The 12,132-nt window shown below is 36.8% G+C and overlaps 1 protein-coding gene across 1 annotated transcript; it reads right to left on the bottom strand.

Moving 5' to 3' along the window:
• Positions 1-516: 516 nt before the first annotated feature.
• LOC108489141 (mediator of RNA polymerase II transcription subunit 15a) lies at positions 517-12,020 on the bottom strand. Its single transcript, XM_017793445.2, has 12 exons — positions 11,622-12,020; positions 10,510-10,628; positions 9,569-9,680; positions 9,151-9,253; positions 7,373-8,737; positions 5,883-5,953; positions 5,309-5,383; positions 3,637-5,028; positions 3,140-3,484; positions 1,661-1,861; positions 1,483-1,571; positions 517-1,095 (listed from the first exon to the last, which is right to left on the bottom strand). The coding sequence occupies exons 2-12, from the start codon at positions 10,620-10,622 to the stop codon at positions 888-890; spliced, it is 4,074 nt and encodes a 1,357-aa protein (XP_017648934.1). The 5' UTR covers positions 10,623-10,628; positions 11,622-12,020; the 3' UTR covers positions 517-887.
• Positions 12,021-12,132: the final 112 nt, after the last annotated feature.

Raw genomic sequence — 12,132 nt, 5'->3', positions numbered from 1 at the left:
CTTCAACATGTTTTGGTGGAACGGGTTTGGTGCCATCAGGGTGACTTTATATACCATAAAAGGTTTTGAAAGAATGAAAAGAAAGACTTCATTGATAAGTGACTCTATTACAAGTAAAAAACTGACTAGTCAAGTATTAAAAAAAAAAAGATACAATTTTTAAAATACAAATTCAATTCAAACTTTACAAAGCCATAAAAACTAATTGTTGTTCAAAGCTCATATGACTAATAGCTGGCCTACCATTTTAAAAGCTCTTTATGTATGGGAACAAACAAAGCATGCTCTCTACCATCTCCTCCTAACCTAGTTTGGTTTCGTTGAATAGAAGCGGTCCCAGACACGTGTTTCATGCCAAAAAGATGACATGACATTGTCTCTGCTCCATTCATGGTGAAATTGAGACCACACACGCAGAACACTCTGTAATGATGTACAAAATTTAGATGTCTCCAGCAAGAAATTAAAAGATCCGGCTAACCTAGCTTCAGTAATACTGTGCAAAATAAATGATACTGTTGTGAATCTGCACTTTTTATTTATTAACCACAAACAGAACAAACTTGTTTTGATAACTATCATAATTCGAGTCCGCATTTCTCCAGAAATATGATAATGTATGTAGCCTTGTTTTGAACAGAAGAATTTATCAAAATGCTAAGCATGTTCCAGACCCTACAAGTCTATAACAATATATTACCTAATGACACAAGTTATGAACTCTCCTGGAGAGTTCTCTCAAGCCGACAAACATCAATTGAGGCTGCTCCCTTGAACCGACTTTATTATAAATATATGCATCCGAAAACTGCTTATGCAGTCCTCAAGATCGCAGCTGTGACAAAATAAAGCTGATCTAGGTGTTCTACTAGAGTCTGTATAGATGACTATGCAGCACTCAAGCAATTCTCCCAAGTCCCGTATTTTGAACTAAAGCTGCCTCCCCCACTCAGTTTTGCGTGATCAGAAATAACTGCTCGGGCACAAACATCCCAAGTCCTTGCTATCTCACCAAGTGACATAGGCTGCGAAAGGGTGCGCAGTGATATACTAAACCTAGACTTCGCTTTCACTGAAAGGTCTTCATTCTCCTTGCTGTGAAACAGAATATGAGATAAAAAAAATTATTTTCAAGCAGAAAAATCAAATCTAGACATTTAGACTCAAACCAACTTGATCTTAAGCTGCTTACAGAGTTTTCCTTCAGATATGAAAATCCTTAAATATAGTTAATGATATTGCAATAGTTTAATCCTTGCACCAGATTCATTCATCCTCAATCAAAATAACAGGCCAGCAATCTCACATTCAAACATAAAAAAGATTATCGCTTTGCACTTTTTACTTTTGGAAATTGTATTCAAATAAAATAAAGATGGGCAAACAGAGAAACAAACCATGATGCGTGATTATTTTAACAATAAGAAATCAAACAGTTTAAAGAAGAGAAAGATTGGAATTCAAATGCAAATGTTTCCTCACCTGACTTCAACTGGGAACTTGTCTAATAGGATTGGAGAGCAATTTGGATAATTTGTGGGGACTAGCAAATGCAAGGGCTGAATTGGTGACTGCATAGCAACACAGAAGAGAGAATTCAAAGAAAATCATAATACTTCAGGTTAAGACATCAGGTTCTTTCCATAATCTGAAAGCTTACCATTTGTGCCGACATGTACTGTGATTTCAGGTTTGCACTGAGAGCCACAGCACTGAAAGAGCACTTGACAATGGTTCCTTCACCCCCTTCAGCAGTTGCAGCTGCTGCACCAGGATCAACATCTTCATCACTGATATCAACCACTGTGTCTATAAGCCGTTGATTTATTTCTCTTATTTCTTCCAAAAGCGCATGATTTGCCTGCAATAGGTCCCATGTAATCTTTTATATCTGATCATATAAAGCAAACTGCAGCTATCTCAGACAATACCAAGTCATATATAAAATTTCTCTTGTCTGCACCAGAAAGCTATGCAGAAGTTGGATTCTTAGAAACCAAAATGCCAGGGTTCCCACTGACACAAGGTGATTTAACATCAGAAAGAAGATTGGCAGTCAGAAAAATATACTGCCTACATTCTATGCATTGCTGACCAATATAACTGCAGAAACTAGGAGGATTCTGGCTAAAAACCTCAGGTTGAATTTCTTCAGAATTCCAAGGGTTAGACATGATTTGATAAAATCTATAACTAATATTTTCATTACAGGTTTACTTGACTGAATTCAGAAGCATCTTATCTATGCTTGATAATTTATGCTTACCAATATTATACGCATTACAAGAAACAGGAGAAAAGAATACCTAAGATACCTAAGAACCATATGATTCAGAACAAGAATTAACAATGATGCATGTGTTGAAAAGGCCCACAAATTTTTCTTCACCAATTTTTATGCTGCCATCTATTTTTACCTTAATCACAAGCTTAAATGTAACCAAGTAAAGACAACGATAACTTACGCTAAATATTTGAGTTCATACATACAAATTAATTTTGCTACAACATTTGTTAAAGCCTAACAGTGCATGACCTTTATCAAAAAATTTAAAATTTAAAATTCTTTTGTTAGGATATTTTGAACTATTATTTTGAATTCTTGTTAGCAGAGTATTGCTCTATAAATACTCTAATTTCAATCAATGAAAGTAGGTTTCTCTTTGCCTTATTCTCAGTTTCTTTAAAGCCTTGGTAATAATAGGTACATTCTTTCCTTTTTATAGCTTCAATGAGCAATCTCCATAAATTTCAACCGTATTCAACTTGAACAACCTCATTCCTCTGGAATAAAATTAAAATTTTTGCTCCTCAAGATATGCAGCAGATTTACAAAGTTCTTTGACTTTAAGGTTATTTAAGTTACAGTTTCAAGATTTTTATAAATTTAATGTTTAATGGCTTCTAATGCGATAGGTAACAAAGTATTATGAAAGGAAAATATATACAAAGTAAGAGGTTTAGGTGTTTAATAATGAAACGAAAATATACTTTAAAACATTCCAAAATGGAGCGATGAACATTCAATTTGGCATTAGTGGCAGTATATAGAAATTCAGATTAATTTTTTGAAAACAAGCACCTAAAAACACAGCAGAATACTTTTGTGGAAACATGCACCATGAGCAACAAATAATACCTCAATTCTTGGCCTCTTGACACTAGATGTTGCAGTTGACTCCAACTCAGATGTCTCTGAACCAGTCAACTGTTTGAAACTATCATTCAAACTGCCTGCAGATGATACAACATTTAGGGGCATGGCACTAGTGTAGCGCCTAATTTTCTTTGTGCCACTCATTCCATCTTGACTGATGAAATTTTTTGCTTGCAGACGACACTTTGTCATGGCAACCAGATCCTCGCCAACTGCAGCCCTAGACCCATTACCTGGGGCTGAACCTGCTATCCTGTCAGTCATGCTGACAACTGAGCCAATGTCACTTACAGATGCACCCAATGCTGTAGGTGAGATGGATTTCACCTAAAATTCACAGTGCATAAACAAATCAAATTAATCCAATATCCTATTAAAACAAGAAAAGGACAAAGAACTTCTAAAGCCTTCTAGAAAAAATGGAAAAACAATAAACACAGAAGAAAGGGACAGAAGTTTCAAGATTGAGCTTCACTAACTGCTTTTATTAAACGTTCAAGAGGTTGCTCTGTAACATTTGACTTGCTAGAAACAGCTGTCAGAGCATTAGCATGAGATCCATCTGCACCACTGAACTCAGCAAGCAAAGGTGAGGCTGATATCCCTGGAGTGCCAATTGCAAGGGATTGGGAGCCTGTTTGAACACCAGTCCCTTGTTGATGTCCCAAATTAGCAACATTTGGGAGAGAAGTGCCTAGAACAGGTTTTTCAGATTCCCCGGGCATTGGTGATGGAGCCAAGGGAGTCGAAGGAGAAGGAACAACAAAAGGTGAGTTTGCAGATTGCAAAGGAGTGCCAGTTTTTGAGATAGATGGCAGGTTTTGCTGATCAACCTGTGGGGAAGAATGCTGAGGCATCTGAGGAGATGCAGCCTGAAGTAGCTGAGGTGAAGAAACAGGAAATTGAGAACCTGGTTTCAACTGTTGATGGGTATAAGATTGACGCTGGCCTGCTGGGAGATGTTGAAATACCCCTGGCTTAACACCCATCCCCTGCCTCATATCATTTACATCATTCATCTGATGCAGCTGGGACATCTGATGAGTGGACAGCTGTTGCTTTGCTTGCTGCTGTTGCTGCTGCTGCCGCTGTTGTTGCTGTTGCTGATGCTGTTGTTGTTGTTGCAGTAGCTGCTGCTTCTGCTGTATAAACTGGTGCTGCATTTGACGTTGTTGAAATTGTTGCTTGTACTTTTGTGACTGCAGCATTTGCTGTTCTTGCTGTTGTTTCATATGCTGATGCTGAAGCATGTTGGAATTTGATTGAAGAGGATTAATGTTTTGCGTCAGGACAGTTAATCCACTTTGTGATGACAAACTGTTACTGTTAAAGTTTGTCTGCTGGGAGGTACTCACAGGATTCTGTTGCAAGGGTCCTGGAGCAACCTGCTGTACTGGGCCAAGGGCATTACCTTGTCCTGAATCCAAACTGGAGCCTGGCTGTAATGAATTTAACATGGTCTGCTGTGCTGTCGAAACCCCAGGCGACAAAGAATTGTGCTGCATGCTTGTCATGTTGTTAGGCTGCATTGTTGGCACAGAACCTTGTAAATTCATCGACTGCAACTGAGGGTTCATTTGATTATCATGAGACTGTGTCTGACTAATTTGCGATTGTTGTTGCTGCTGCATGGAATGCATATGAGGTGGAGGAAGCTGTCCTTGCTGCAGCACTGAGACAGGCTTCCTTGGCCTATTGGAATTTATAAAATTTATTATCTGCTTCTCATATGAACTCAACTTCTCCTTGAAAGGGGGTGTTATATTGGCTCTGGAAACTGTTAAGAAACCTATGATGCGCTCCAACATGGTCTTGAATATTTTCAACTTTTCAAGCTGCTCAGACTTTGGCTGTGCTGGATTAGAATCATGCTGGAAAATGGAACACAGAATTGTTTTTAAATGACCCAAATAAAATTACAAGCCACTATTTCACCATGTTAAGCAGAAGTGAGACCACTGGACACTGCCTAGAAGAGGGATTTAGGTAGAAACACAAAAGCAGGATGGGATAAAAAATTTTAAAGAAGAGCACTGAAGTCCTCTCTAAACTTTATCTGTAGATCCAGCATCTGAATATGGTGCAAAAGTGTTCTACAGTCTTTGGATGCTAGGAATGAATATATCAAGATTATGCAACAAATATACCTACCTGCTGCAACTTGGTAGCAATTTTCTGGTACATCTCATTTAATTCAGGTAAGTATGTCTCCTTCAAGGTCAGGATCTGCAATGTAAAATCAGGCACAGACTGGTTAACTAACAATTAAACCACTCAATGCATCCATGTTTCATGGTTTATACGAAACATAAAGGTTTTTCCCTTTTTCTGAATAGCAGGCACTGATTTTAGTAATGTAAGAAAAAAAGGAGTCAATAAAGATAATTAATTTGAAGTCAAGCATGCAGGGTATCCTTGGCCTTATTTCTTGCTCAACAATTTAATAAATCTTCTGTCGAGCACTAAAAGATTTAAATCCTATTTTCATTCTTCTAAGACAAAGCCAAAAGATTCCAGTTCTTATTAACAGTAACAAAATAATAAAATACCTTAATTTCTTTTACCAATTTTATTCTAAGTTGCTAATTTCTAGGTTTTATATTTCCTGTTAAGAGACACATCCTCACATACTCTAATATTCCCTTTTAGAACCACTTTCCTGAACCTAAAGCCAAGCTGTAAGTACGATATTATCTATAGCAAAATGAGTAAAGAAAGTTTTCACCTTTTGATATACCTCTTCTTGCCAATCACCTCCATTAGCAAGCCCTGTTTGAGCTGTGGAATCTAAAGAGGCTAAAAAAATGCATAAACAATGCATGCATAAGTAAAATGAAAATCTTTGGAAGATGAAAAAGAACATTGAAATAGATAACTTGTAGAGGAAAGGTATATTTGAAAAAAAAAAAAAAACAACTCCCATAGCAAATTAAGGTATACATGCATAGAAGGGAATTTTGCAGCCTATAATCAAATTCCTATGCCTTAAAATTCCATCAGACCCGCCATCGGGTACAACTGAAAGGCGTTTGAAGAAATCATTAAACATTTTGGACATGAAAAATAAAGGAATTTCATTAGTAGTTCCTGCAACTAACCATGGATATCCAAGCTTTTTCATTAAGAAGCATACTACTTACAATCCAATTTCAATGCCCTTTTTTCTTTTAGGATACCCTGAGATATCTGTCTACAGTACAAAAGCAGCCAATTTGTACTTCTGACTTCCTATTGTAACAAAACATGACTCACAGTTCAAATATCATTCTTAATTTTCAAGGCTTCTTTTAAACTTTCTCAAGCTAAAAACTAATATAACAAAGAAGAAAAGTTGGAATAGATGTACATTATTGATAAGCGATCATGTGAAAGAAGACCTAAAACAAGTCAACCATTTCCTGCTATCAGCCTGTCATTAATTGAAAGATAAATATGCTAAAGCTAATAAGAGTGAGTCAAACTAAAAAGCATTAAAAAATTTATCGCCCAAATTAGACTCGAGGAGTAAAAAGTTCACATAAAATTAATCAAATCTAAAGCACAAATCTCATGCCTGAACAAAAGCCACGAGGCTTGATCATAGCACCACTAAACAATTTTGAGGCTCGAAATCCTTTTGGCCATTTCATGCATGTGTTAACCACCTTGCTTTTCTGGTCATTCATTTTGCATCTTTCAAAAAAAAAAAAACTCTTACATTTGCAAGTACATTGACCCTCTAGTTTGATGCAAAAAACTCATTGAATAAAAGAGAACCAATTGTTTGTTGATAAAGCAAAGACATTAAAATCCAGCAGTTGACTGTGGTTTGACGAAACCATAGCAGAATAACTGCAGCAAAGCATTAAGAGTAATACAATTGTGCAGTCACAGCATTCAAAACCTTAGCGGTAGCATGGGTGACCACAATGCTTTTTGTGTCATACAAAGCCAGGCAATGCCAATGATCAGCTGATGAAGGCATGGTTGCCAGTCATTATGATAACATGTATTTTTGTTAGCCAAGGACTAATCATCTAAACAATATGTGTGATAGCATATCACAAGTTCAAAAGGATTTTTTCATCTCCCAAAGTTGGAAAGGAAATTTCTTTCTGGGTAGAAATGCAATGCAAAACAATAGCATCATCAGAGTAAAATTGCACAGGTTAGTTAAATAACAAAGCAACCAAGCAAAGAACAAGAGTAGGTAATGGCATAGATTCAAAAACATACTTGATGATGTCTCCGGAACAGCTCTCTGTGATTGATACAACTGCTTCTGCTGCTCTGTCAAATTTTGTGATTGAAGCAAGGAACTTGATACTTGACCTGATGCTTGAAGCCTTTGCTGCATATTGTGTTGCTGTTGCAAACCCAACTGTTGCTGCAAAGTAGACTGTGTTTGCATCTGCGACATCAGTTGCTGCTGTGGCTGCTGGGATGTTTGCACTTGAGTTGGTGGTAACAAATTAGGTGAACTCTGCTGCGTTTGTTGGAGTGGAACTTTAGGCTGGGGTAGCATGTGTAAAGATTGCTGATTAGCTTGCATGCTCGAGTTACCAGACTGGGCTCCAATCAAATGTGGCTGCTGCTGCTGCTGCAATCCTGAACTATTACTCTGAGGACCCAACTGTTGCTGATGGATATTTGGCATATTGTTTTTTTGAGCCATTAACTGCTGCTGCTGCTGCTGCTGCTGCTGCTGTTGCTGCATATTTGGAAGACTATTGGCCTGGCCTAGCAACCTCTGCTGCTGCATGTCTGCAATGCTGTTTTGTTGTCCTATTAATTGATTCTGCTGTGAATTTGCAGCATTTGCCTGTTGTCCCATAATGTGTGGCTGCTGATGCTGTGGCTGTGGAGGCTGATGCTGATGCTGCTGCTGAGGCATCATTGACTGCTGTGTCATTGGTGTTTGTTGTTGATGAATACCACTACTAGCGGCCTGTTGTGCCTGTTGCTGCTGTCTAAACTGTTGATGCTGCTGAAGCATGGACTGACTTGACTGTTGTAAAGAAGATTGCTGATTGTGTTGAAGACCAGGGAGAGGAGTCGATTGCATGGAAGATTGCTGTATAACAGATGATGTTTGCATACCGGATTGCTGAGAAGATTGCAACTGAGTAGGTGGTAACAGGTTCTGCTGTTGCTGCATGTGAGACTGCATAAGTGAGGGCTGAAGATTTCCCTGTTGCATCTTTTGTTTCATAAGTTGATTTTGTAACTGCTGATGGTATAACTGCTGCTGTTGCTGTTGCTGTTGCTGTTGCTGTTGTGGAAGCACCTGTTGCCTTGGCATTTGCCGCTGCTGATTAGCAAACATATTGGAAGACATCCCTTGCCCCAATGAGTTCTGTGAAATTCCAGACATGTTCTGCATGTTGGTATTCTGGCCAACAACATTAGGTACAGGATTCTGGGTTAGACCAGAGACGGCAGGCATTCCAGATTGTAAACCAGCAGAACTTTGAACTCCAGCAGACGCCATGTTATTCGGGACACTCGGGGGTAACAGTTGTGCTTGAGATTGATTACTTTGTAAAGAGATAGGAATTGATTGCCCTTGACTGTGAACTTGGTTCTGCATGCCCTGAGAACCTACCCAAGAAATTTATATTCAGAAAGAGAAGTTAGAGAAGAACCCACATGAACTAAATTGATAAACATCTAGAACAAGATGAACAACAAAATACCAAAACAATAACTATTTCATTAAAAAAGAAACTAGAACTAAAACAAGCAGGGCAATTGAATAATACAACCAGGAAGAAAAAGAACGATGAAAAACTTATTCCTAGCACATACAAAGGTGCATGCAGCACTGAAAAACTACTGCTACCCTTCAGTAGGGGACAACAATAATAAAATATAGGAAATTTTCATTCAAATAGCTTTTGACAGCAAATATGCAGATGTTGTAAGTTAGACAGCTCTGCATGTAAAAGAACAGAAAAGATAACTACATGGAAAGTCTACAAGCGCGAAAGCAAAATGCTGTTTTTTTCTATTACCTGGATCAGGCGGTTTGCTGTTATTCCCTGTGTTGGGTACAGTACTCTGAGACTTGTTCTCCATTGTAAGCATCTTCAAAGATATTCTCTTTAGGTAATCAGACTGAATGCAGACAACAACATTGAGGTTAATTTATTATTCAAAAACAAGGTAAGGTTTTCAAATATGTTATATTAACCACACCTATAATTGAGTTTGCATTTAGCATCTTTTTTTTCCCCTCTCTTCTCTCTCTTCCTTGCTAGATTTCTATCTATATATACTTCAAACATAGTTGACTAGGTAAGGAGTCGGAATGTGTACATGTCTATGCAAATTTATAGGACAAAAAAAAAGAAACAAAAAGATACACACGCAAAAAATATAGGTAAACAACAAGTCCAAGCATGTTAAAGAATGCTACTTTTTTATGATTACCTGGCTGGTTGCTGCAGTAAAAATCTTTTCCTCAAACCTTACAGCTATTTTCCTGAGTTCATTTAAACCCTCTTGACCAGAAAATGGAAGGTGCCTCTTCAATGTATCCATTCTACGTACATAGGGCATTGCATAAGTTATGATCACACAAATATGATACATGAGAGAAACTTCAAATGCGACATAAATGAATGCTACTGACCAAGTTGTCAGGTTTGTAGAGCAACACAAAAATCAAATGAAAAATAACCAGGATATAATATAAGAACCACAAAATTCTCCTTCCTAACTTTCTTAGGGCAGTCACATTTAAATATCATGAAGCCACAACATTGGATTTAACAAAGTTCACCCAAAATAAACTATTACTATCATGGCCTTCATATATCAGTTACATTCAGATAGACTGCAACCATAATTGCCATTGTTCGGACAACATTGTAGAAAAGCAGCTCTGCTAGTGTCAATTACAGCAATAAGTTATTTAATGAATAGTCATAATTCAGTCAGTAAGAACAAAAGAGAACCACCAATCCATCCTCCGCTTGAATGAGATAACAGGTCCCAAGCTTAAAAGGAGCCAAAGATATAAAAGCAAATTGCATCCTTATTCAATCACATAAATTCGTTAAATGATGAATCTGAATATGCATAAAGTTGGACACAATAGCTCAGCCACATGCCCCCATCAGGTTCCAGGTATGTGGTCCATATATTTTTTGTACCCAAACTCATGTTAAGACTAAAAGAGCAAGCTTTGGTTCTCAAGTCATGTATTTGCAAAACAAAGAAAACACGTTGGAAGAGGAAATAAGGCGTTATTAATGGGAATGTTTGGTTCATAACAATACTAACTAAGACTACGGACAACATGCCAAATACTCTCAGCAAGCTAAGTATAAGTATACTTCACCAAAAATAGTATCATAAAATTCACTTACATCTTATTGACGATTCTTTGTCGTGAATCTGGCTGCAACTGGGTTCTCCAATCACCTGTGTCCATGGTGGGCTCTCCGCTGGGAGGAGTAGACCTCCAGTTATTGGTATCCATCAAATTCTAACAACACCAAAATAGAACAGTCACAAAACTTCCAGATTAATTGTTTTGTCGTAAATTATAGATCAAGAAAAAGAAAAAGTAAGTTTGGAAACAAATCACTCCTCAAGTATGCAAAAACATCTGACAAGGTTATGTAGAATAAACACTTCCCCATTTACAGTTTCCATCTTTTGATAACAAACTCAGGGTAAAACACATGGTTATAAAATGTCAATTTATATTTCCCCGTAGATACCAAAAAGCATAAATTTAAACATAAGAGCAGGATTTGTATTTGGTAATGTTACAACATAATTTGGACATGATAAAGCTTTTGCAGCATCACTTTTAGCTCTAACAAAATGACAGGATGCCTTACCAGAAAATCACAGACACCCTACAATTGAACATAAATCTTTCACTGTTAAGGTTCCTCAGTTTTGTGTGTGTGTCTATGTCCAAGGTTATTGGTTGCAGAACGAAGATACTAACTCCCTAAAACACCACCACTTCCACAACTAAATTAGCACATCACCGGAAAGCATATCTAATATTCAACTAATTGCTATTAAGTAAAGAATTAATAGTTAGTTGGCTTCCGAGAATGCTACCGAGGCTCAGGATCATGAAAAAGTTCAGTAATCTTGAACAAAACCAACTGACATCTTCCCAATGAAATCAACGCCTTTAATTAGAACTTTATCGTGTATTTGAAACGAAAAGAAGAAGAAAATTACAAAGATCAACAAAATTAATAGAAATGATAATTTGCTTTTGGGGTTGCTTTCATTTTCGGGAATCCAAATATTTTTCGATTTTTTTTCACAGCAAACATTTTAAATAAACAAATAAATAAATATATATATATATACACACATACATACAACGTTAATTGACTATTGAGATTAAAAACGCAAAAATTTCATTCAAACAACTCGAAAAAAAAAATCAACGTTCAGCTAAGAATTAAGGCAACAGAATTATAAAACCTATAAAAATTGAATTTTTTACCTCAACGAAGAGCTCCCAATTGCAAAAGAGAGATCCGCCTCCAAAATTCCTCAAGGATTTTTCTCAAACACCAAATCCGCAGATTGAACTAAACACACGCAGCCGGTTCTCTTTGATTATACAGAAAGAAAATTTTGAACTTTTTGTTTTGTGCGTCTAAAAGATGATCAGAGGCTTCTTCTTTTTCTTCAGAGAATCGGAATCATACAAAATCGTAACGCTTAAGAAAATAAGTATTTTTTTAATGAAAATAATGAGGAAAATCTTATGAGCGCTTATTTGTTTGGTTGAAAAGAAAGCAAAAGAAGACAAGATGGAAAAGAAAATGGAGACAATAAGAGAGGTCAGATACATAAACCGAAGTTTAGGTTGGGTTGAATTGGAAATTTCTTTTAAATCATGCAAACTTATTGATCAAATTCTATAAATAGTCCTTTTATTATTTATTGTGCTCGAATTTAATCCTTTTGCTATTATTTGGTCAAATTTGATCGTGGAGTTTTTGAATTTG

This window comes from Gossypium arboreum, chromosome 10, assembly GCF_025698485.1.
Source record: "Gossypium arboreum isolate Shixiya-1 chromosome 10, ASM2569848v2, whole genome shotgun sequence".
In the NCBI taxonomy this organism is placed as follows: domain Eukaryota; kingdom Viridiplantae; phylum Streptophyta; class Magnoliopsida; order Malvales; family Malvaceae; genus Gossypium; species Gossypium arboreum.
This window is presented reverse-complemented; position numbering and strand designations above follow the sequence as displayed.

Bases quoted from the DNA above. Each gene is read 5' to 3' on its own strand.
- LOC108489141 (XM_017793445.2), bottom strand. From the start codon at position 10,622: ATGGATACCAATAACTGGAGGTCTACTCCTCCCAGCGGAGAGCCCACC. The intron at 9,681-10,509 runs GTAAGTGAATTT...CTATGTACGTAG, and splicing joins CAAAGAATCGTCAATAAGAT to AATGGATACATTGAAGAGGC. The intron at 8,738-9,150 runs GTAATAGAAAAA...TTTCTTGGGTAG, and splicing joins CAGCAAACCGCCTGATCCAG to GTTCTCAGGGCATGCAGAAC.